We start from the raw sequence: 27840 nt of genomic DNA on the forward strand, positions 1-27840 counted from the left end.
TTTTGCGATACACGGGGCTCTCACTGCTGTGGCCTCTCCCGTTGTGGAACACAGGCTCCGGACACACAGGCTCAGCAGCCATGGCTCACAGGCCCAGCCGCTCTGTGGCATGTGGGATCTTCCCAGACCGGGGCATGAACCCGCATCCCCTGCATCGGCAGGCAGACTCTCAACCACTGCGCCACCAGGGAAGCCCTACCTTCAAGTCTTGAGTGAGGATATTGATTTTTCATTTTAATATAACAATGGAAAGTTTTTCATTTTAATTTTCAAATAAAATTCTAAGAAAAATCCCTATTTGTTGTATTGGTTAGATTTCTAAACTATATACTTGTATCTATTTACCTGGAGCCTATATCTGGCCTTATACATTTATGAGAGAAGCAAAGAAATCAAAATGCAAAGCTCATACAAAGAACAGCTGTGTTATGACAAATTCTGAAACTGTAGCTTTTTCATTTCTCTTTGCTCTCTGGGCAGAATTTTGTCCAATTTCCCTCTGACACAGTACATGTGATTTCCTGTCTATACTACTTTGAAGTCTACAATGGAAATATATTTTGTAAGCATAGAGAACATAACAATAACCACCTTTCACTGAGAACTTACCTATTGGCCGGGATTGTTCTGTATATTACCATAGCTGATCTTTGCAACAATCTTGTGGAATAAACCTTATCATTGTCCCAACTTTATATTTTCTTACATTAAGCTTCAAGTCAGTTATATATCTTAGGTAGGTAAAACTGCAGGGTCAGAATTTGAATGTAAGCTGATGCAACAGCTGGTGTGAAATATGAGTAGTATATGTGCCCCCCAGAGCCTTTTTTCAACTTTATTTAGATATAATTGACAAATAAAATTGTAAGATATTTAAAGATAATCAAGGAAGACATATAATCATTTTCCTTCTATTAATTACCTTTCATTGTGGCTTTTTTTTTTTTTAAAGAGGCACCCATGGACCAGCTTACTAAAATGTCATTCCCAGATTAAATAGCCTGATTTTAAATCAGTCCAATACTCATTTCTCCACAAACTATAGTTATGGCCTTTGTTAAACATGCAATTTTTTGAAAGCTAGTCAATAAGCAAGTGTTATATACTGTGATTTGGAGCAAACAACTCAATTGAGTCTGTTTCCTTACCTCTAATGGCAGATATCAGTGAAACCTACTTCCAAGGTTAGTTGAGGAACACATTTTTGAATTATTATGAACTATAAATTGAATTATAAACTATAAATCAATACACAGGTACTGAGTATCAATTGATGTAAATTATTAATTCCTTGAAATGTGCTTAATAAATAATTTCTCTCAATGCAAGCTATATTAATTAACCAAAAAGTAGGAGTTGCAGTAAATGAATATGTGGAAGGATTTTTAAAAATCTTATTGAAATTGCTTATGTAGTTAAGACCGTCACTTCTTATAGTACTTCCAAATCAGATTCCAAATCAGATCTGTTTGACAAAATAAATCTATAGAATTCAAAAATGTTGTTGAACACCTGTTCAAAAGGTCAAAGTGCTAATTAATAAAATAATAGAGCCACAAGATAATTGAGTCTGTAGTCTGTTTTCTTCCTTTGTTTAGAATGTTTTTAGGGGAAAAATGTTGAGATGCTCATGATATTCTAATATTTTGGTCCTAGACAGAGGCAGAGCTACTCTGTTTTAAAAAAATAAGTTTTCACAAAATTTTATTAGATGTATTTAAAAGCCATAGATATTGCAATGTTTTGCCATTAACTTGTAGCAATCTACCCATATTCTGTTACAAATTATACATTATTAGATTTTTATCTCAATATATTTATTTTTTATTTTCCTTTGACAAATTAAATTTTAACCATTCTTTATAAGTTCACATAACATCATCATATATAAATTTAAAATTAAAGTATGAAAATATCTAATTAATATCCCAAATGTATCCATTTAACAAATATTTCATTGACACTTGGAACATGCCACGTCATCTCAGGTCTGAGTGTCCCATGGTGGCTGGGGTCAAGAGTGTCTCTCTCACCACTGTTTACATTCTAGTGGAATAGAGGTAGAAGCAGGACTGCAAACTTAGAGTGTTGAGTAAGGACCTAATACCTAAAGTACAGAATAAAAGCGTATAATAAAACACCTAAAGTACATAATACTTAAACTTTTGGGGTCAGAGGACCTGGCATCTAAACTGAAATTAGATTTTACTTCAGAGTTGATCGGTGGCCACACAAACATTTATTTAAGGAGGGCATTTTGCAGAGTTTGGACTTCACACCAATGGCCACTCACAAGTCTTAAACTGGGAAAGACAAAATTATTTTTATTTAGAATCCCAAATTATTGGGGGAAGTTTTAAATTTTAAAAGGCTCATTCTATGGACATCCTTAGTGTGGGTATGAAAATAGAAAACGTAGTTAGCAAGCTTGGGAGCAACCAGTTGGTAAACAAAACTCCTGGATGTGCTATACAAAAAGACAACATCAATCAGTGATAGGATGTAAGTTATTTTAAATGAGAAAGTACATATAAATTATTGAAGTGTTTGCATAAACTGAAGATGGTACAACATGCTTCCAGATGGAGATACAGTTTCCCAGGTCCGCAATTTTCTCTAAGGGTATGTCAATGTCACCAAAGTAAGGTCTTTTTATCATTTCTAAGAAGGCACACAATATATTCTTCTGACCATTGCCGCAAAACTTAAAACTGACTGTCATAGAAGCGGTTTACGTGCCTACAGGCTTACCTAACGATAACTAATGAACAACTGTAGTATATCTCTGCATGTCGGCTGTGAGATCGGATAATTCAACATTTGATTTTACAGGAACGTCCCTCAGCAGAACTAAGGTTCACTGCTCAAGTGTTGCTGGCCCTTGTGAGCTTAGTAAGAGTGGAGATCGAGTACAATTGACAGATTACAGAAAAATTTAGGAGATGGAATCAACTGAACTTAATGATTGATTGGATATAAAGAATAAAAGCCTCGAAAGAATTAGCAATAATATCCATTTGTCTTTCTTGCACAACTTGGTGAACTGTAGTAATTTTGCTGGGGACACTGTAAAAAAAAAGGCGGGCTTGGGAACAAATCTGGTGTGACCATAGGACACCTGAGTAAGTATTTTCTCTAATTAGTTGGACATATAGCTTAAAATACAATAGAAAGAACTGGCATAAAGATCTAGAAGTCACTTGAATATGAACTGTATTTAAGACATATTTGTGGAGGATAGCAGGAAGAGTGAGTCTGAAAAAAGCGAAAAGTATAGGACACAAGAGAGAAAGGAAGATGAAGAGAAACCAGGGGTCACCCTGTGGGATCACAGAAATTTAGTCAAAAGAATACTTTTACATGGAGACAATGTAAATGTCTTTACGTTAGACAGTGTATTGGTATGAAAGAATCTAAAAATCACTGCTATTACACTTTACTTCTGGAAAAGAGATTTGGTATAAGTCAAGATAATGGGAATTAATTTGAAAAATAACTATTTACACCAAACAGAAAAGACAAATTGCCCTAATGTCAGCTCATTTATTATATTCACATTTTGCAAAAACCAATGAAAAATTTTCTCCTTCCTCTCCATTCTGGCCATTTACACACTAAGAACAGAAATAAAACTTCTGTTTACCAACATAGGTCATTAAGGAAATGTCTGGTTTCCTCCAGAATACAGTGCAGCTATTCCGGTATTTTGATTTTCTATAATGAATGTTATTATCTACCCAAAGCAGATAGATATAGGAGACCTTTTAACTTGTCATTTTGTCCAGCTGTTTGAGCCTGTGGGAAATGGGATGGGAGTGATTTTCATAGTATGAGAAAACATATAAAATATTTCCCTTTTGATTTTTAATTCATTACATGTGAAAATCACAATATTCTGTATATATTGTGTCAAATAAACATTAAAATTAATTTCATCAGTTTCTCTTTGACATACTAAAAACTTTAATTGTGATAAGAGCACTTAACATGAGATCGACCCTCTTAACACATTTTTAAGTATCGTTAACTATAGAGACAATGTCGCTCGCAGATTTCTAGAGCTTATTCTCCCAGCTTAACAGAAGCCTTATGCCTGTTGGATAGCAACCTCTCCTCTTTTTAAAATATTTTTAAATGTGGCTTTAAGAAAATTTAAAATTCTGTCATATTTATTTGTCAGTATTTTACTAGATAATCTTATGTTCTCAAATAAATTTTCTTCTTTTCAGTAACTCTGTTTTGTATGTATTTTATATATTATTGTGTGGACCTAAGCTTCAGAACACTATGCATCGATAGTGTGGAAAACAGGAATTCCTTTCTCATTACTGTTTTAAATTATGCTACCATGTGTGTTTCAGTATTAAGTGAGATTTTGACTATTGATTTGAGTACATTATTTCATTCTTACTATTTATATTACGTGTGTATTTTGACTCATTTTATTTGTAATCCAAAATTTAAGTTTTTGTCAAAGGACTTCTTAGCATCAAATGAAAAGTTTACACATATTTTTACATTATGTGTATATTATATCACTATATCTAAGGAAAATATCAATAGGTTTTAAAATATTGTTTTGTTATTCTCCTAAAAATACTGAATATGTTTTCTCTTATGGATTGGGCTTTTGGTGACATATTTAAGAACTCTTTGCCTAGCCATAGAAGAGAATTTTTTCTCCTCTGCCTCTAAAACTTTTGTTGTTTTAGGTTGACATTTAAATATATGATCCATTTTGAAATAATCTTTGTATAAGGTGTGAGGTTAAGACAGAGTTTTCCATTTCCTCCCTATGAATATACCCATTTGCAACAGCAAAATTTGTTGAAAAGACTTGAGAATTTAAGTGTATTTGTGTATCTTCTCCCCAATACTGCTCATATCATCCGGATTTTCAAATTATTAGAACACACAAATATCATATTATAAAGTAGGGATTTAATTTTTACTCCTGTTTATCTAATTATTCTTTCCTTTTCTTGATTTGCATTCTCAAAGGTATCATTTCATTGTCTTTCAAACAATAGTTTTGAAATAAAATAATTTGGTAAACAAATATTAACTTAAAGAAAGAAAAATGATAAATGCAATTTATTGAATTATTGCTCCAGAGATTTTTAAAAAGCTTAATGTTTCAAACCAATCAAAATAAATCAAGAATCTGACCATAAAAACTCCAGTAGGGCTTCCCTGGTGGCGCAGTGCTTGAGAGTCGGCCTGCCGATGCAGGAGACGCGGGTTCGTGCCCCGTTTCGGGAAGATCCCACATGCCGCGGAGCGGCTGGGCCCGTGAGCCATGGCCACTGAGCCTGCGCGTCCGGAGCCTGTGCTCCGCAAATGGGAGAGGCCACAACAGTGAGAGGCCCGCATAACGCAAGAAAAAAAAAAAAAAAAAAAAAAAAAAAAAACTCCAATAAAAAAAACCCCAACATCAATATGTTTATATTGGTTTATATAACTTTCAATTTTTATTTTATAAGTAGTAGTTTCCTTTAAGCATTGAATGAGAGACATTAACCTGCTTCCACCCTCATCTGCATACACAGTGACAGTGTTGTTTCTATGCACTATCCAGTGTACACAGACGACTCATAGCTCATCAGAATCTCTTTAGAAGGGTATGGGCCCCATGTTAAGAACTTGTATGACACTACTCTTAAACATTTGCTGCTGTTAGTATTTACAAAATTACTTTGAATAAAGTTCAATTCTACCAATTTTCTCATTTAATAGTATTTTTTAAGTATTTTATCTTTACTAAACCCTTTTGTAGAGCAAAAGTTGTATCATTCTTTTTCATATGAGGAGACCAGTATTTAGCATGGTTAGATTATCACTGAATTCAGTTAGTGTGGATGAGTTTAGTCAAGTTCTCTTGCTATTACGCCAGGCAATCTTTCTATTATTGCTGCTTAACTGTCGTTTTTGATGTTTCATTCCCACAGGAGGGGAAACATATTTGAATTACATAACTGATTTTTAGACATTAAAAAATACCAATCAGTCCATACCATGCCCCAAATTAACACTAGAAAACAAACGTTCATTGTAATCCTCTCTAAAGGACCACTTTGTCTCTCAAAAACAGGAAACAAAACAAGATACAACAAATAAAAAACAAAGGACAACAGGTAGAGAATAAAGGGAAGAAAAAGTATTTTGCTATCCTTTTCATTTTTTCTCAAATGCTAAGAGAAGCAAATCCACCAAACTTACACAAATACACACAGTTATCATTGGAAAGCTGTGTACATGTATTGCTTAAGACTAAATTAAAATTGTAGTAGAGGGCTTCCCTGGTGGTGCAGTGGTTGGGAGTCTGCCTGCCACTGCGGGGAACGCGGGTTCGTGCCCCGGTTCGGGAAGATCCCACATGCTGTGGAGCAGCTGGGCCCGTGGGCCATGGCCTCTGGGCCTGTGCTCTGCAACGGGAGAAGCCGCAGCAGTGAGAGGCCCACGTACCGGAAAAAAAAAAAAAAAAAAAGTGTAGTAGACAATACCACTCAAAAGAAAAAAAAAAAAAGCTAGAGAAGCCTGAGTTAATAAATACTTTTTTTTGACTCTGTGGTCACTTTGTTGCCAAGAATGATAATTAGCTGGAAAGAAAATGGCTTGTTGTTTAGTTTTCTGACGTTCTAGCACAGTTAAGCAATCTTCAGTATCTCAAAATAAATTCATCAGTAACAAATTACCAATGTTTGTAAAACAATCAAATCCCGATTTGAAATAATCAAGAAAATATTGTATATATAATAGAACATGGTTTTAAGATATAGATATATTTGTTGAAGTTTGTTAGGGAAATTTTTAATAATTTTAAAATGCGATACTTTTGCCCTTCCTACTTATTCATAGATCTGCACTATAAAAAACGAACCAGCAAAGCTCATGGAAAATCTCATGAATTCTTATACAAATAGTCACATTATAAGCTTTAAAAAACAAGTTTCACAATTCAAAGCATTTTTCCCTAATTGTTTTTCAACCCAAGTTTTAAAAATTTGATAATCTTGGTGTCAAAATAAAGATAAGGACAAATGTTGCTTTTATAGGATGACACTGATTGTTCTGGAATATAATTGTTTCAAATTGTGCTAATTCAAGACTCATTAGTCTGGTTGTTCTAATAATCTAGGAGCTAATTAGAAAGACTGCTTTTCTTTTACTGGTTTTAAGGTGATTTATTAGGTAATTGGTATTCCAAAACATCTTTCATTTTGTTTGTTTTTCCTAAATTAAGTAAAATTATCTATATGCTTAAATTATATTTTATACTCATTTTATATACTCACTTGGTATTTCTAGTCATAAGTAATTTACAAACATGTTTTCTATAAATCAATTTATTAAAAATGTTCACTTCCTATGAATATTAGTAGTAGATTCTATTATAAAAGACTATACAGTAAAATGTGGTTTTGATAAAAATGAAAAATAGATTAATTTATAGTAATACCTATTATAGAAAATGATTTGGATAAACTTCAATAGGACCACTATATTCTAGGGAAAACATTCACATTGACAAATCATTAACATGTCATCTGTAATGGATACAAAGTACCTGTATATTTATTTATTGACAAATTTATTCACAGTATTTCCAAAAGACAGTTACTACATCAGTATCAAGGAACCAGCTTTTAATAAGATGATTTCTTATCAATCAGCATGCCCTCTTATATGTTAATAACAGAAGCACTTTTTCTTCAGTTTTTGCAAATAATTATTTTCCCTCTATCTTTTGCCTTTATTTTTAATTTATTGATATACCAAAAATGTATAGGATTTGTGAATATATTTACTTATAATGGAAAACATTTACTAAATTTGACACTGCTTTCAATCATTTTATTTTTTAAATAGAATTTGCTTCTTCATCCTTTGTCTTTTAAGTTTCTGAGAGTGTGTGATATGTAAAATTGATTTTTTATCTTTTGGGTATCATCACCTTATAATATTTTTCATATTAATTCTATTACATTTAAGAATAGAGAGTCTTGTACTAGTCCTAGGATTCAAGTCTCTATTAGACATTTAGATGAAGTGTTTTGGTCAAAAAGCCCACGTTATTTGCCATAGCTGTGTACATATATATTGTACACACGTTTATGGCAGAACTATCCTAACTAGTGCTGAAATATAAGTGGGATTATCTTTTGCAATTTGAGAAAAAATTATTTACCTCTAAATATTTATAAATGTTCTAATTAAAGAGGACCTATGAAAATTATCATACCTATCTTTCTCTAAAATATATTAATTGTACATAACTGAAGAAAATAAAGAAACTTGCAAAGAAATAACAAAATGAGATGGAGTTTTCCTTACAGTGGTCTTCAATATTATTAAAAATATGAGAGAGAGATAAGAAGAGAGCTAAGATAGTAGGGTAAGAGAAAGAGAGAGCAGGGTTTTCCTTGGTTTACATGGACAGATATCCCAATTTTATTTACTGATATTGCATCTACATTTTCTATAATTCTCCACTAAAAATATCACAGAATCTTGGAAAAATAACTGATTTGAGATCTTGAACAGGAAATATAAAATGATCCTATGTATCAGTCTGGTTCCAATTGAGAGAGACAGTAATTAAAATGAAGGAAGTTTAATATAAAGAATTATTAAGCTATAATAGGGGAGTAACTATAAAGATGTAATGAGAACTCCAAAGGGTACTCTGGGGTTCAGTGAAATCATCTAATGACAGACAAATGTGGAAGGGAGACAAACTTCAGATGTCCTTGGAGGAGGTGTGGTTGCGGCATCTTGCACGCACGGCAAAGGAATTTACTGGGCTAGAACCAGTCCACATTCTCCAGGCAAAAATGGATAATCCTCCAGGGTACAAGTGGGCTGGTGGTTGGAAATGCAGAGGGAATTGGGAGACCACTGCAGGTGCAAGGCCTGGAGCACACAGTGATGACACTGGCAGGGCTGTAAGACCTCCCCTGGCCTGGGCTGGAGTCCTATGGTCGCCAAGGGAATGTACATTTGGGATTTTGGGAACTGTGCTTGTGGCTAGGCAAAGCAATACATATATTTCCACACATCCAGTTAGCTGGTCAACCGTTCAGCATGAGAAAGGGAAAAGCAAAAATGCTACACACATAGAACTAGGAAGAGGAGCCCTTTTCCTCCTGCAATGTGCATTCAGTGCCCTTTATTGACAAGACTCAACCTTGCACTCACAATAAAAGATGCTCTAATGGGCCAATCCATTATCATAGTTTCACAGTGCCAGTTCGTTTTAAGCAGGTAGTGAAGGATGAATGTACATCTTAGGAAGCAATAAATTGGTAAGTGGCAGAGCCTAGAACATATTGCTGTACCAAAAACGATGAAAGCAATCAAAGACTAATAAATAGGTCATGTCTAAAGTACACAGAAATGGATACAAATTCTGAAGATATATTTTTCTTAACATTGCCCATTTATAAATCTGTGATGTAGATTGCTTACATTCTTTTCTTTTGTTTTTACTTGAGTGTATGTATGTGTACCCATGCAAATGCACATGTATTTATTTTTTAAACTAGCATGGCTCTGGGTTTTTTGAACATCAAAGAGGACTTCTCTTTGTGTGTGTGGTGTGGGGAAGGAGAGTGTGTGGGAGAAAAAAGAGCGAACTTCACTTTGGGATTCTTAGTATAAACAAATTCACACCAAGTCTGTTGTCCTTGGCACAAAGTCTCCCCTCAGATTTTACTATTAAGAAGTTTTATGTTTCTCACTCCAATATTTTCTAAATTACATATTCTCTATATTTTATTCTTAGCAATTAACTTTGGGGAACCTCAGGCTGAGAGGTGTATCGCAAAATGTTCCTCTTTCTCATTACATTCCCTTTCTCATCTGCAATCAAAAGGTGAGATTCTTTCCTCTCTGTTTTCACCACCCAAATTTCCTGTTTGCCATCTGGGGAAGTATATGCTGTTTCTTCATCTTCTCTTGGCTTAACCCGGAATTTACACTATGTGACATGTATAGTTCTCATTTTATGTTTTGATGGTGTAGCCACTTCCTTATTTTATTGATTATTTATGCTTTATTTTTAATAAAAAAAAATTCCCTCTGAAAAATTTTAAACAGAATGCTCTTAACAATATTTCACTTATCAGCACCATTTGGTTTTGTTGTCAAGATTATGATAAACAAGTAACTTTCACTACCCTTTGTAATATTTTTATGAAACTTAGTTATACAGATATAAAACTTAAAATAATTATGGTTTCTACATAAAAGCCATTCAGTTACACAAGACATGCTTTATTATCTTTTAAAGCAAATACTTTTTGAGAGCTTAATCCATTAAGTTTTAACGTTCACACATTACTATCAAACTTTTAGGAATGAGTAAGAAATTAACAGCACTTTTGAAAGTTTGTATTGGTACTCTGGGAGGTATGTATTAATATTTGGTGCTTTGTTTTAGTTGTACTTGAAGGAAGCTTACCCAGTAAATTTCAGACCAGAAATATGAGTGTAAGTTAGTCTGATTCCACATGTAACATCTAAGAAAACATGGGGGAAACCGTGACAATCCAGGAGCCATGATAGCCCTAATGCTCATATTATTTTTTCTTTTTCCATGTTATTAAAATAAGGTCATGGCCATGTGCTAGGAAGAAAGTATGTATGGTAACGTTGCACATATTGGCAGAACTCAAATTGTCCATCCATTGAATTGGCTTCAGTTCATAAATCATAGTGTATGTAGCAGTGTCAGTGGGAATTTTGAATTCCCATTGAATTTGAATTTGAATTTGAGTGGAAGAACATTATAGGTAGCCATTCTATGTACCATTCTTTCAGGTACATATAGACCTGGGAAAAACTCCTTGGTTTGATAATGACATCTATGAGCCCTCTAAGAACTATTTGATGATTTCTGGCCTTCCTCCTTAAAGGAAACTCATTGTAATATAGGGCTGATCAATGTGACTTATTCTGAATTTGAGCAGTACACATTCCGGGAAGGAGGTGAGGATCAGCTGTACTGACCTTATTTTTTTTTTTTTTTTTATTTTTTATTATTTTTTATTTATGGCTGGGTTGGGTCTTCGTTTCTGTGCGAGGGCTTTCTCTAGTCGTGGCAAGTGGGGGTCACTCTTCATCGCGGTGCGCAGGCCTCTCACTATTGCGGCCTCTGTTGTTGCGGAGCACAGGCTCCAGACGCGCAGGCTCAGTAATTGTGGCTCACGGGCCCAGTTGCTCCATGGCATGTGGGATCTTCCCAGACCAGGGCTCGAACCTGTGTCCCCTGCATTGGCAGGCAGACTCTCAACCACTGCGCCACCAGGGAAGCCCCTGACCTTATTTTAATTTTTGTCCTTAAAATTGTAAATGTAATTACTTATGAGTACAGAAAGAGAAAAACCTTTTTCCTGTTTCTCTTTGGATTGAGCAAGTAATCTAAGGATAGCTAGTCTTTATGATTAGAAGGGCATAGATAAAATGAGCATCATTCTTGGACATAGATATAAATGATAATCCCTGCTTAACCACTTATAATCTATATGATGCTGAAAAAGTTACCTAAATTTTTGAAGCATAATATACACATCTGTAAAATTATAAAAATATAGAATTTCATAGATTTTCAATGTTGGTTTACATTTAAACTCTTAGCAAGTCACAAGAGAACTCTATGCCACTGCATCCAATGGACATTTTTCTTCCACAGCAGAGTTTAACTCTCAGAATAGTTTTAGAGTTCATTGCACCAAAAATTAGTATTTGTGTTACTATTTGAGCAGTTATACTTATTTCTAAACATTGGTATTTCATTTTTTTTAATTCTTAGAAGTGTCCAAATAATGAAGAAATATCAATTTATCTTTAAATAAATAAATTAACCCTATCTTCAATTACTGAATGGTCACACTGGATACTTTTATAGATCTAGGATACATCATAAGAACTTAGTGATATGATTCTTTTTATGCCTATTTCATCATCCTACAAATTTCATCATTACTCATAAAGTTTTCCCAATGTGCTTTTTAAAACTTATATAAAACTTGTATGATGAATGGTCTAGAAGGTTGATGCAACAATAAAATAAATTTTCCCATTGCATCATTCTTTTTTGTAAATGTATTGCTCAAAGTATTGTACCATCTTTCAAAAAAGATATAAAAGCAATGATACACTATCTTTTTAGTCTGATATTGTTTTTCATTAAAAACAGTAGAAAATTCAAAATTAAAATTTTACATCCATAATGACAAACAAAATAAATTTGCCAGAGGAAGATATTTCACAGTTCTTAGGTGAATTAGAAGATGAATACCAAAAGCAGAAGCCAGCACTATAGACTCAAGAAGATGGTGAAATTGATCATGTAAGCAAAGCTTTAGACTGTGAGTCCTCAGATGAAGATAGAACACATGAATATTTTCAAAATCAAGAATCAATGAGTGAACGATATGATTCTAAGGATAAAGAGAAAATATAGTAATCATCCTTTTAGTCATTCAATAGGAAGGACTTCCTTACAGAATATTTTTTAATGAGAATCTGGGCTGTTCTGTTTTGCTAAAATTAAATGTGACAGTGTTTTTTCATCTATTATAAAATTTTTGCAGCAAAATCTATTTGATTTATCCTGAAAATTTGTGAAGACAGAATGTATCCAAATGTAACTGGAAGGAAAAGGATGCAATAGAATATTTCTTTTTAAGTAGATTGATTATGCTATTTGCTTTTTATAAATCTAAAGATTAAATGCTCTGCAATCATGGAACAAAGAAGATAGCCATTCTCCAGCAAAAATATGAGCTGTAAAAGTTTTTAAAAACTTCTCAAAGTATTATATATTGACAAATATGTATTTGCCATGTTTTCATTTTATTAACATTTGATCAGGAGGGCCATAACAGTACCCTCAGCTTGGCTCAGTTGCAGACAAATTTCTCCCTAACTAGAGACTCCTGATGTACATTTTCTTAGAACAATTACACTAGAAAACTTCTAATCAAAAAAATTTTCTCTGCCCCTTTGGAATAGAGATAAATCTTCTCCCAGCCTTTTCCCATTTTACAATGCTGGATGGTCTTTCTCAAGAAAGACCACCTGGAAAACATTCCTCTGAAATGTAATCATCAAGAAAGACAGGGCCCCTATCTCCCAGTCTCTATGGGAGATTGGGAGCCTAACTTCTGCTAGAGTCAATCAGCAAACGTAGATGGTCTAATCACATTGACCAACCTCTCCGCTGATGTGCCCTCCAGGACGTTTTCACTAGCTCACACCAGTGTTTAAAAACTCTCCTGCTTTTGGTTTCAATAGATTTAAGTTCTCTCTCCCCTATTGCAATAGTCTCGACCTTTGTAATAATCTTGAATAACATCTTCCTTGGCATCCTTAACAAGCGTCCGGTGCAACTTTGGTTTGCCACATTTTAATAAAGTTGTTTTGCACTGTCTCTTTATATAACTGTGAATTGTGTATAAAATACATTTTTTTTAAGTAAATGACCAAATGGTGAACTGTGAGAGCTGTTTTTCCCCCTGAAATAGTGGGAATGGAGGCTATTGACAATTCTTCCTTCAAAAACTATCACCTCTATGCATGTCCACATCAAAAATCTTTTTGTTTCCTTTTTACCTCACTGGTCACACCTACTTAGTATCTTTTGCAGGCTTCTCTTCCTTTAGCAAATCCTTAAATATTGCTGTCCCCAAAGGCTCTGCCCTATGTTCGTTCATATTCTCACTTTATATTTTCTTCCTGGGTGACATCATATACTTTCTTACCTACAAATATTCTAGTAAGTCCCAAATTGTTGAATTTGAATGGACCTTTTCTTTTCTGCTTTTACCTGACCTGTACGCAGTAAATAAAAAAGGTAATAACTCCCTTCCCCTTGGAACACTTTCTTTATTTGGTTTCTAGGCTCCCACACTCTCCTGGTTTGCTCCTTACAACTCCCAGTACTTACTACAGAGTATCTGGGTCTCAGTCTTTAGACTTAGTCTTTTCTCTGTCTACTCTCTCTCCTTAAGGGATCTTATCACACTAAAGGTTTTAAATATCACATATAGGTTAATAAATTCAAATGTATATCTACAGAGAATTGTAGAGAAAAATACCCTATCATTGTTTCGAGAAACATAGTCTTCATGCTCTGTTCATTTATTCAACTAATTATTATTATCAAGAATATCAAAATAAACTCGCAAATATCTTATAATCTAGAAAACATGCAAAACTAGAGACAACTTGTTTGACAAATGTATAAGATCTATTCAAACTAGGTATAGATAGGGAGCAAAAACATGATGATGAAATGCATGGATTCTGATGCCAGCACTTGGGATAAAATATCTCTCTGTTTTTTCTTAGGAAGTAACTTCTCTGGGCCTCAGTTTCTTCACCTGGAAAATGAGGCATGTAGTATATTTTCCTCATATATTTCTTGAGAATTAAATGGGTTAATGCTATAGTGTTTGCTAGAATCATGTGTGGGACATTGTCAACATTATTTATTTGTTTAAAATTGGTTAGATTACTTATGGTAAATTTGAGTTCAGTTTTGCAATATAGTTAAAATTTAAACAGAATTAAATAAAGACATTTCAGAAAGGAGAGTTGATATGAACAAAACTACAAATTAGAAAGTTATCTATGTTTTAAAAAACAAGCAGTTCAGAGTATGAACAAGATTTTTTTTTTTTTAAATCAAGGTAGATAAAATTGTGACCAAATCAAAGACAGTGATAAATATGAGGCCAGGGAGTTTTGCACTTGTATGTGCTAGTTTTGGAAAAACCATTGAAGTTTTTTTTAACATTGAAGTCAGACAACTGTGCTGTAGGAAATTTCATCTGCTCTGGCTTCTGCTATTATTTCCTCTGTACCTAATGTCCAAAGACTCTTATGATCATGCTTTCACTGTCAGTGAGCAGTGAGTAGAAAAAACAAACACTCATTTCTCAAGAACTGACAAAGTACAAAGGATTTACTCTTGAATCCTGACTGTTAGCAGATTTTTCAAACATTTGAGGAATTTGGAAGTAGAAAATGTGAAGTTTACATATTTTTTTAAAAGAAAGAAATTTAAATTATACAGAATTTACAGCATTAAAGCATGAAATTAGTATAGCTAAATAACGCTTATTTTTATCATTTCAAAGTGGGAGGAATACATAGCAAAAGTTATTCTATATAATACAAGGCAATGTTTCGATGTCGGCAATTTATTATGGATTCTTACCTGACCAGAGACTGCATTTTCACAAACGTAAGTCTCATAGTATTCGGAGAACTCAGGAGCATGATCATTGATATCGAGAACTTGCACATACACAGGGACTGCAGAATTCTGTTCTATACTGTCTGCAAATTGAATAAACAGAATGAAAATAAAGAATGCTAATGCTGTCTTTAGGGGAAAAATGGTCATGAAAACTGCATTAGAGGCTACGTGGTACATTTTTATTTTACTTGAATAAAAGCTGAGGACAGGATAGGTATATAATTCATCTATTTATCAACAATACAGCCTAGAAAAATGTTCTCAACACATTCAGCTCAACCAGTGTTTATCTAGTGCCTTGTATCTGCCATGGACTGTAGGAGCTGTTGAGGAAAAGTAGTAAAAGTAAAGGAGATAGTCAGGTACATGAGCACCCTCCACTCTAGTTGTGATGATCTAACTTGTCTTCAGACATGGTCAAATGTCCTAGGAGGCAAAAATGCCTGCAGTTGAGATGTGTTGCTCTATCATAACTTTCACAAAGGCGCTTGCTCACCAGAAATGAGGAGAATGATGATTTAGTCCTTGTGTTAAATATGAAACACAGAGCCAGTGATGGTGGAAGGATGAAAAATAGTGGGATGTTAGCCCCTTCTAGAACCTAATCTGGCAATGGATAGTAAAAGTTAAACTACACATATCTTTGACCCAGTCATTAGTTTGGGAAACCTATGCTACAGTCCAAGGCACCAATATATAAGAGTATGTAATCCAATCTATTTATTCCAGAATTGTTTGCATCCCAAACAAACAACTGGAAGTAACCCAAAAGGGATTGGGGAAATAAATTACCACCAAACTATGAAATTGTGCATGCTTATTAAAAATGAATACATCAATGTAACACATGTAGTAATATCATGAACTTTAAAAATGTATTTTAATCTTGGTTCTCAATTTGAGAAAAATGCTTACCACTGTTTGTCTCAGTTGGTTTTCTGTAAAATGGAAATGATACTAGTAACAAGCTTATAGAGCTGTCATAAAGATTAAATGAATTAATACATATGAAACATTTAGAAGATCACTTATATAAATAAGCAATAAACACTAAATACTATTATTTTACTTAACTACTAACCAGAAGTGATATACATGATGTTTTGTGAAGTGCTAAAAAACAATTTGCAGCATAAGGTATTGCATATTTGTATATCATTATTTTAAATCTTTCTTTTTTATTTTAAAAAGCCATGGGAAGGTACATACATTGAAGAGTGGGGAGAGGGAGTTTCTTTTGTTTGTATCAGTGTTTTTATTTATAATCTTACATGCTCTCTCTTTTAAAATCACAAAGCATTATATTTGCAATTGTAATTCGTAAGGGCAAATACAAATTTTTTTTAAAAAGGGGCTTAACTCTAACTGTTGAAAATTAGGGAAAAGTCTTTCCTTCCTTCCTCTTCTTAGAGAAGGGGACACAATATTTGTGTCTAACAATACAAATAACACATTTTAAAGACTCTGCTTTTTAATAACTTAAATTGTAGTGCTTCTAATTTAACAGAAGTTAATGATATAGTCTTACAAAAAATTCCCCTTATATATAAAATAAGATTACAGTGGCTAATTATTTACATAAATTCATTAAAACATGCTCTTTCAATAGTTGAAGGCTACTTTACATAGAAATACATGTTTCAAAGATGTCCAGTCCTTCTTTGAACTGATTTGAATTCTTTCCTCAGCAGTCTTGTAAGTAATGATATAAATAATTTGTTCTCTGAAATATGTAATGAATAAAAGTTTCTTGCTTTTAGACAAACATCTTTGTGTTTTCTGACACCAAAAGCCTTGTCATTTCTTCTGTGCAGCAGGCATTTACTCCCCTGCAATATTTGCTCACCATCATTTATCGTTTAGTTAAACAGAAAATTCAAAACCCAGACCCAGCCCTTCTGCAGTTTCCAAAGAGCTATTCAATGTATGACAAAAAGTATGCAAGAGATGCTTTGTACTCCACCGTCTCATCAGCCTACTGCTCAATAAGGTGAGTAGTAAGATATATGTTCAAAGACTTTCAAAGAACAAGCCAAGAAAGTAAACACGATTAATAAAATTCTATGCAAAATCAGTTTTGAAAGGATGCAATCTAAAACATTGAAAACTCACAAATTGAATCCTTTACTGTACTATATTAAAACCATTGACTAAGTAATAGGGAAGATTTTGATAATCCTTTCCATTGTGTTCTATCCATTCTTTTGAGCCTGAATGAATATGGTTGATCTAATTCTGATTGAGAATTCTGAAGACACAATCTAAGTGGTAAACTGGGATGATTTTATCTATGTTTTGCAACCTGAAAATGGAATCATCAGCTTCTCTGTGAAAAAAAACTGGTCACTACTGATTATTAAAGATGTGACTATCAGCACTGCTGACACAATGAGTTTAATTTGAACACATTTTACTGGGAAATATTTTATATGCCCAGTTTGAAAAAACTTACAAAATTATATTCAATTTTTAAAAATTGATTTAAAAATGCATTCATGAAAAATATGGTAAGAACATATAATTATATAATTAAAAGTTCTTAGAATTTCAAGGGATTTTTTTGTTTATTTCTTGTGTTTTTATGAATTTTCCATGATTTATTTCTTGCATTAAACATTATTTATTGCCATAATAAAAATGAAGATATTTAGTGGTAAGTATATAAATGAGCTGTAGTAAGAATGTGCAGACATTTTGAATTTAAAATAATAAATTAAATACACATGTATGGGGCTTCCCTGGTGGCGCAGTGGTTGAGAATCTGCCTGCTAATGCAGGGAACACGGGTTCGAGCCCTGGTCTGGGAAGATCCCACATGCCACGGAGCAACTGGGCCCGTGAGCCACAACTACTGAGCCTGCGCGTCTGGAGCCTGTGCTCCACAACAAGAGAGGCCGCGAGAGTGAGAGGCCCGCGCACCGCGATGAAGAGTGGCCCCCGCTTGCCACAACTAGAGAAAGCCCTCGCACAGAAACGAAGACCCAACACAGCCATAAATAAATAAATAAAGCAAACTGTCAACAAGTAAAAATAAACACAATTATTAAATAAATAAATAAATAAATACACATGTATGAATTGACATATAAAATACCATTTAATTCTAATTTCAGCAACACTTTAGCTTTTGTCTCTATGTTTAGAGATTACTGAATGGTTTTTAAAATATGGGGAACCAATATATGGTTCCCAAATGAGTACTTACATTTTTCTGTGGCTGTAACACTTAGGTTATACCAAGCACTAATCTCTCGATCCAGAGAGTTAGTTGTGAAGACTGTACCATCGTCATCAATACTGAACACTTTGCTTCTGGTAATAGAATACCTGCACACACACAAATAATTCCTTAATTTTATTATTTTCCCCATATAATACTCTTTAAAGAGTGTATAACACTCTTTTTAAGCAATAAAATATTATCAGGTCCACACTCTACACAGCTAATGCAATGCTGAACAATTTTCAGAAAGGTAAATTCTACATTTAAGATGCAACTCAATGGAGACAGAAAAAAAAAAAAAACACCAAAAACCTAAAACAGTTCTAGATTTCAATTGACACGTGTGAAATCTAGACACATGTCACTCATTCCCAGAAGAGAATTTTCATAAGTGAATGACTTGGTTAAAAAGAAATGGCAAATGTCTTTTTTTCAAAATGAAGAGAAGTACAAATAAACGGGGGTAAAAATTAAAGCTTGTGAAGCTTTTTTTTCCTTTGAAGCAATGTAAAACAAATTCTCAGTTTAGGCTGCTGAGTCTCCTTGTTACACCACATAGTTACTTTCTAAATCTGTGCATAATATTATAGTTACTTGATTGCTGATATATGAGAAATGTTTGTTTTTATTTAAGGAAATAATTAGATAATATCTAATAAAAATAAAGTATGTATTACATATATTTAGATATGTATATATGTGTGAGTATACACATATAAACATATCTCTATATATACATATATAAACATATATACATATATAAACATATCTCCTAAAAGTGAGGAAGTAAGGATAGTAGGTGTAATGTGCTATTATTAGATCATGCTTGGAAAGAAGCCAGATAATAAAATTCTCTCATGCAAAAGCCCGGAAAATAATCTCAAATTCCACAATGAAAGAAGACTTTGAAGTACTCAGCATGTCTTATCTGCTTGTAAATGATCAATAATTAAAATTAAGGAAGAGTAATAACTAGGGTTCAGTGATGCCTTCTCATTGCATATATATTCCTAAAGATTTTGATAAGACATCAATGAGATTTACCATAATTATGTGGCAAAAGATGAGAATATTTTAATCTTGAATTGACAGTTCTCTAAAAATATCACACTAATTTGTAGGTTGGTGTTGAGGGGAAAATTAAAACAGAAACTACAAAGCATTAAGCTTTAAAAGAATTCAGTTTTAGCTCTACTCATTTTTAAACCTTTATAAGCAATTTGCTTACATATCCACAAGTGGTCACATTTCCTACTTAGATTTGTTGACAAAACAAAACAGTAGTTTAATATTTTGTAGTAAGGGTGCAGAATATCCTGTTTCTATAATACACCATTCCAAATAAAACCAACCAAAAGTTTGAGATTATTTCCTTATAAAAGTTTTTAAAAATTATGACCCTGAGTCATCAGTAACATTTTAAATAATAGTGAATACACACCATTTAAGAAAGGAAAGAAGTGTGTAATACATATTAGAAAGGGCTTGAACTAAAAAGCTTAAAATATAAAGTTTTAATCTTTGGTTTGCTTCACAGTTCCTTTTTTAAAGACTCTTCATTCCTCTAAGAATGCTGAGTGAATAGAATGTGGCTATGTAATGTTTTCTCACTGCTAAGAGCTCTTGACAGAATGATAGAAACAAATGATTCTTCCATACATATAAGGATGTCTTTATATTGGGTTCTTAATCTTTGTTCGCCTCTACTATTCCCACTTCCCAGAAGAAAAACTGAGGCACATAATAGCCAAGCCCATATACAAAGCCTAGAGATTCCCAAGTAGGTGCAACTCCACCAGATCTTTCAAGAATTTTAAAGTACTTTTTTAATGCACAGGTGAAAGAAGTTTAAAGACAGCCTCTTCCACTGGTGAAAGATATCCCTGTCATTCTTGAACTAAATACAAACCTGCTTCTGGCTCCTGAGCTGGGCTGTTTCTCACAAACCTGATTACTCAGATTATTTGTCCTTTTATGTGAATATTGGTAGTTTCTTTCAAGGAATTTCAAGGAATTGGTCTGAATTCATAGGCATAGGGTTGTTCATAGTATTTCCTTATAATATTGTTTAATGTCTATGGGTTCAATAGTTATGTGCCCCCTTTCATTTCTGATAATGGTAATTTTTGTCTATTCTGTTCTTTCTCTCTTGGTTGTCTGGTTAGATTGATTACTTTTACCAGTGTTTTGGAAGAAACAGCTTTTCATTTCACTGTATTTCTCTATTTTCAATTTCACTGCTCCTGCTCTAATGTTTTTTACTTTCTTCTTTCTTTTCTTTTTTTTTGCTTGCTTGAATTTAACTTGTTCTTCTTTTTCCAACAGAAGAGACTATATTCTTTCTTATATTTATAAAATATTATAAAATTTGACTATAGGCTTAGTTAAAAAGGAAAATTTAATAATGTCCAAAGAATGAATCATCCACAGTAGTGGCAAAAGTGTATATGCCCTATATGTGGAATCTAAACAATATGGTAAGACAGAGAATGGGGATAAAATGAAAATCATAAGGAAACTTTCTTGTGAAGTTTCTCATAATTGTATGATGGAGTTTTTATTACAGACCGCTTCTAAGCTCTAATTCCCAGCACATTAGGCTCCTTAAAACAACTGTATCATCTCACTTTCAGGTCTAGATACTGCGTTCTTCCTTCATACCTGCCCCCAGTTTTCTTAAGCAGTTACCATATAGCTTATTATAATAATTTATACCAAGGCAAACTTACTTCTCAAGTTCGTCTGCTCTTAACAATGACAAGAATATTTCGTTAAGCCAGTTGACTTATCCCACCCAAGACTTGCTGAAAATGAGCCTGGGAATGTCTATGCTTCACAGAAGCACCAGGTGATATTCAGGAGGAAAAGCTGAGTAATATAAGTTATTGGAAGTAGGTATACTTTACCCTGCTTACTATGTGTTAATCTCTTTTTCCCAAGCAGTGGAACATCACTGAGGGGAAAAGATATTGCATTATCATTCCCTTTGCTTTTTATATATCTTGCCATGGGGTGAGTATTAAGGAAGAGATATTATCAAATTAAAACTCAAATTGAAATTATTTAGTATTTTATGGATCTTTTGCTTCCAAAAAAAGGGGGAAACCTCCTGAAATGTGTTCTTGTGGATTTTTTAATATACATTTGATTTTGTTTTCATGATATATATTGAACATTTGCTACATCAAACTATACCACATGGAAAGAAATCTGTGAACCTATTATTTAAACATAATATTATTTAAAAGGCACTCTAAATGAACGTCCATAAGAGACATTGAAAGATATTCTTTTTGTAGGCTCTCACAAACTGTTTTCAAGAGTAATTAATTTCGTGGGTATTCCCTGGTGGTCCAGGGGTTAGGACTCCGTACTCTCACTGCAGAGGGCCTGATTTCAATCCCTAATCAGGAACTAAGATCCCACAAGCCAAGTGGTGCAGACGAAAAAATTTTTTAATTTAAATAAATAAATAAAGTTGACATAGTTGACATTTAAAAAAATAAAAGTAATTAATTTCAGTATAAAGATGAAATTATTAGCTAAAATATTTTTGGTAGAAAAAAATAAGTAACCACCAGTAGTGATACTATAAAGCACAACCTCTGGAGAGCAACAGTCAGCTCTACCCACCACCAGTCCCTCCCATCAGGAAACTTGCACAAGCCTCTTAGATAGCCTCATCCACCAGAGGGCAGACAGCAGAAGCAAGAAGAACTACAATCCTGCAGCCTGTGGAAAAAAAACCACATTCACAGAAAGACAGACAAGATGAAAAGGCAGAGGGCTATGTACCAGATGAAGCAACAAGATAAAAGCCCAGAAAAACAACTAAATGAAGTGGAGATAGGCAAACTGCCCGAAAAAGAATTCAGAATAATGATAGTGAAGATGATCCAGGACCTCGGGAAAAGAATGGAGGCAAAGATCGGGAAAATACAAGAAATGTTTAAAAAAGACCTAGAAGAATTAAAGAAGAAACAGAGATGAACAACACAATAACTGAAATGAAAACTACACTAGAAGGAATCAACAGCAGAGTAACTGAGGCAGAAAAATGGATAAGTGACCTGGAAGACAGAAAGGTGGAATTCACTGCTGCAGAACAGAATGAAGAAAAAATAATGAAAAGAAATGAAAACAGCCTAAGAGACCTCTGGGACAACATTAAGCACAACAACATTCTCATTATAGGGGTCCCAAAAGGAGAAGAGAGAGAGAAAGGACCAGAAAAAATATTTGCAGAGATTATAGTCAAATACTTCCCTAACATGGGAAAGGAAATAGCCACCCAAGTCCAGGAAGTGCAGAGAGTCCCACACAGGATAAACACAAAGAGAAACACATCGAAACACATAGTAATCAAACTAGCAAAAATTAAAGACAAAGAAAAATTATTGAAAGCAGCAAGAGAAAAACAACAAATAACATACAAGGGAATTCCCATAAGGATAACAGCTGATTTCTCAGCAGAAACTCTACAAGCCAGAATGGAGTGGCATGATATACTTACAGTGATGAAAAGGAAGAACCTACAACCAGGATTATTCTACCCCTGCAAGGATCTCATTTAGATTCTATGGAGAAATCAAAAGCTTTACAGACAAGCAAAAGGTAAGAGAATTCAGCACCACAAAACCACCTCAACAACAAATGCTAAAGGAACTTCTCTAAGTGGGAAACACAAAAGAAGAAAAGGACCTACAAAAGCAAACTCAAAACAATTAAGAAAATGGTCATAGGAACATACATATCGATATTTACCTTAAATGTGAATGGATTAAATGCTCCAACCAAAAGACACAGGCTTGCTGAATGGATAAAAAAACAAAACCCATATACATGCTGTCTACAAGAGACCCACTTCAGACCTAAGGACACATACAGACTGAAAGTGAGGGGATGGAAAAAGATATTCCATGCAAATGGAAATCAAAAGAAAGCTGGGGGGAGAAGCTTCAAGATGGCAGAAGAGTAAGATGCAGAGATCACCTTCCTCCCCACAAACATATCAGAAATACATCTACATGTGGAACAAGTCCTATAGAACACTGACTGAACGCTGGCAGAAGAACTCAGACCTCCCAAAAGGAAAGTAGCTCCCCACGTACCTGGGTAGGGTAAAAGAAAGAAAAAAAAAAACAGAGGCAAAATAGGGACGGGACCTGCACCAGTGGGAGGGAGCCGTGAAGGAGGAAAGGTTTCCACACACTAGGAGCCCCTCCACGGGCGGAGACTGCGGGTGGCGGAGGGGGAGCTTCGGAGACACGGAGAGCGCAGCCACAGGGGTGCGGGGGGCAAAGCGGAGAGATTCCCGCACGGAGGATAGGTGCCGACCGGCACTCACCAGCCCGAGAGGCTTGTCTGCTCACACGCCGGGGCTGGCGGGGCTGGGAGTTGAGGCTTGGGCTTCGGAGCATAGATCCCAGGGAGAGGACTGGGGTTGGCGGCGTGAACACAGCCTGAAGGGGGCTGAAGAGGCAAGAGACTTTTTCCTGCCTCTTTGTTTCCCAGTACGCGAGGAGAGGGCATTAAGAGCACCGCTTAAAGGAGCTCCAGAGATGGGAGCTTTATTATTATAAAGAATAATATAATGAAATCTTTAATCATGAAAGTATTTTTTTAAATTATGTATTCTTTAGTATTGTCAGAAAAACAAACAGGTTAATATACTCTTTAAAATCTAAACAATTAATTTACTGACTTGTATATACACACACATATATACTTATATTCATTATTAAAGTTACTGCTAATAAATAGGAACTGTATCTACATATTAGAAGGCAGCATTTTATGATTAGGAATTAAAGTGGAAAAGTGGGAGCATCGTCTGTCTCAGAAATTTAAAGAAGCTCTTCTTTGTGTCAGTAGCCCTTCCAAAGAGCAAAGCAGTACCCAGCACCTTAATAAATATATGGAAGTTTGTGTAAGTCCCTGGACTGTAAAGTATGGAAAATGGATGAGCAAGGGAAGGAAACGTGTAACAGGTTTTGCTTTTATTTTTAACCAGTACTATGATGCGAATACAAAAAAAAAAAGAAAGAAAATATACTACCTGGATATAACAGACTAATTTAATAGATGGTAAATATTGTTTAATTGCAACACAGAAATTTATTTCTAACTGATTGGACTTACTTCATTTTTACTCCTTTAGCGGTACCCTATAAAAGCTTAGTTTATTTTTGAATGTCATTTTAATTAAACAGTGTTTAGATGAACCACATTTTGATCAGCTTTGTTTCTGCTCTGATTTGGCATAATCAAGGGTTTCTCTTCCCTCACCTTCTTACCCCAATTAATAGAGAGTTGACTGCATCTAATTTTAGTTGGTGATTGCCTCTTTCTTGCACATGTTCTCAAGTGCTTATTTCACTGCATCTTAACCAATAGTGAGGCTTCCTGTTTCAACTTGTTTAAACTGTTGCAAATTTTATAAGTACTTTAGAGAGAAATACAGATCTAGATATATCCTTGTTACATTAATACGAAATTTTATTTTCAAGCTAATCTGTATTCCCTCATTTAGTAATGCAAAGCTGGCCTTCCAGACATACCTGATAGGAGATTTCCTCTGATCTGGATCTGTGGCAGAGACAGTGCCTACAAATGATCCATACGGGCTTCCTTCAAAGATTTCAAATATGTAATACGGGAGGAGGAAAACAGGAGGTTCATCAACATCTTCCACCTGGATCTTGATGAAAGTGGTGGAAGCTTCAGTATGGTATTTCCTGAGCTGCTCATCAACTCGGCGGTTTTTAACTTTTGCTCTAATACCATAGTGGTTCTGGTGCTCAAAGTCTACTTTCTGCAAAGAAATGCAGTGTACACAGAAAACTGGTATCAGTGACCCAAGGAATTACTTAGGAAGAAAAAAGTTTTTGTTGTTAAATTAAGTCTCAGTTGCTTTCCAGTTAGGTTTTACTACTTATGTTCTTGGATCCCTCTGATATTTTCATTAAGTAGTTGTGTAGCAAATCCCTATGTGTATTTTGTTATTTACATCTATTATAAAATGTTTTGGGTTAATAATTATATTTTTTATTTAGGATTAAAAGTATACTTTTCTGAGTATAAATATGGAGTTGAGAATTAATTTCCTGTTATTTAAGATAATTTCAAAAAGTTTCTCCTGTATATTAAAATCTTTTAAAAAAACTACTCTACAATATAATTCAAAAGATCTCGGTAATAATTAACTCTCTCATCAATTATAATTGAAATATATAGATATAAAATATAAATAACTGAGCTTTTTTCTTTATTTTTTCAGAAGTATCTTGCATAAAACTGATAATTAGCTATTTGTATATTATTATTTGTAATTAATACTAAAATGTCAGTAATCGTATGTTAATATTCTAAAAAATGAAATAACCTAGAATTTTTTATAAAAGCACATATAATATATCTTTTCTTTTGCTCCCTAAACTAAATCACAGGGTCTTATTTTAATTACTTAACAAAGCAAAAACTAACTGGTTACACAAAATATATATGTATTTCTGATTTGATTTTGCATTATTATGCAAAACAAATAATTTTAATGCATCTACCTTTTTTAATATAATTATTCCTTCTTGGGTCTCATTATTAGTAATGACATCGAACGTTTTTGAATCATCTTCTATGCTGTAATCCATTTCTGCATTCTCTCCTATGTCATTATCATATGCCATGATTTTTCCAATCGACATCCCAACAGATGCAGATTCAGAGACAGTCAAGCGATATAAACCTTTAAAAACAAAATTCAGGATATTTTGCACAGATAATTAACGTAAAAAACTCCCAAATATAGCACCCTCCCTTTATTATGGGGTGTTGGACAAACCATACCCACCCTTTTCACCAATTACTTGTTCTAAATACCTCTCTCTGTTGCTCTCTCTCTTCCTTTATCTTTTTGCAATCTGAACATTTCTCTCATATCTTTTTCAATATCTATTATTTTCTTTTAAATATATCTTAGGAAGTCCTTTCACCAGTACATATAATTTCCAAATTTCTATTCATATGCATACCTTCTCAATATCCATAGGTTTATTTTTATTGTATCCTTCCACAATGCCAAATTAAATTTAATAAAAAGAGTTTTTCAATTTCACTCAAGCATTCTCTGATACCTAAAATAACCAATAAATATTAAGTTGGCCAAAAGGTTCGTTTGGATTTTTCCATAAGATGTTACAAACAACCTGAACGAACTTTTTGGCCAGCCCAATATAAGTATGAATTAAAGATGGTAGAGTCCAAAAACAAATAGTTGAGTTCTAAGGGTAACAGTTTGACTTTGAGAATCTGAGCCTGGATTGCATTAATTCCATTCCATTAGTGGAAATGGAAAAGAAAGATATGGAATATTATGCAACCATAAAAAAGAATGAAATAATGCCATTTGCAGCAACATGGATGAACCTAGAGATTATCATACTAACTGAAGTAACTCAGAAAGAGAAAGACAAATACCATAAGATATCACTTATGTGTGGAATTTAAAATGTGACACAAATGAACTTACCTATGAAACAGAAACAGACTCAGAGACATAGAGAACAGACTTGTGGTTGTCAGCAAGATGGGGGTGGGGGAGGGATGGACTGGGAGTTTGAGGCTAGCTGATGCAAACTATTATATATAGAATGGATAAACAACAATGTCTTACTGAATAGTACAGGGAACTATATTCAATATCCTCTGATAAACCATAAAGGAAAAGAATATCAAAAAGAATTATATATATGTATAACTCAATCACTTTTCTGTACAGTAGAAATTAACACAACATTGTAAATCGACTATATCTCAATAAAATAAATTTTAAAAAGAAGAAAAAGAGAGAGAAAGATGAAGTCAGATGACCCCATTGTTTTTTTGGTCACAAGAAAATAATGTCAGTTATATTTGAAATACATAGATATAAATAACGAAGTTTTTTCTCTTTACTTTTCAGAAGTAACTTGCATAAAATTTACAAAGAACTAGTCATTCATATATCATTTGTAATTTATGCTAAAATGTACAAAATAATCACATGTGTTAATATCCTAAAGAATAAATCTTTTTAGAATTAAAAAAAGGAGCATGTTCAGTATAAATTTTCTTTAAAGGGATTCTTGACTTCCTTAGTAGCATATAGCAAGTCATTCCACAGACTGCTTTGTGAGATTTTCCTTTTTTTAAGTGGGAGAAATGTTACTTTAAAGTTGGTAATATTTTGCTGTTTTCAGGAAGTAACAGTTTAACTGTGCTACTGTGTCTCTCATTGTGGGAAAATTAAAAGAACCGTTTATTTGATTGTACAAATTAAAAATTGCCAACAAGTTAATCTGGAGGAAAGAGT

At 33.7% G+C, this 27840-nt stretch overlaps 1 protein-coding gene across 2 annotated transcripts in view; it reads right to left on the bottom strand.

Annotated features, from left to right (window-relative positions):
• Positions 1 to 27840, bottom strand: part of CDH19 (cadherin 19) — a 51129-nt gene that overhangs the window by 9301 nt on the left and 13988 nt on the right. For both annotated transcript variants that reach the window (XM_007460481.1, XM_007460480.1), the window contains exons 5-8: positions 26054 to 26235; positions 25052 to 25305; positions 18474 to 18595; positions 15227 to 15348 (exon numbers count right to left, since the gene is read on the bottom strand). In XM_007460481.1, the coding sequence (XP_007460543.1) occupies positions 15227 to 15348; positions 18474 to 18595; positions 25052 to 25305; positions 26054 to 26235 (680 nt within the window). The remainder of the gene's footprint in view (positions 1 to 15226; positions 15349 to 18473; positions 18596 to 25051; positions 25306 to 26053; positions 26236 to 27840) is intronic.

The sequence above is a fragment of the Lipotes vexillifer genome, unplaced genomic scaffold (genome assembly GCF_000442215.2).
Source record: "Lipotes vexillifer unplaced genomic scaffold, Lipotes_vexillifer_v1.1 scaffold483, whole genome shotgun sequence".
Classification (NCBI taxonomy): domain Eukaryota; kingdom Metazoa; phylum Chordata; class Mammalia; order Artiodactyla; family Lipotidae; genus Lipotes; species Lipotes vexillifer.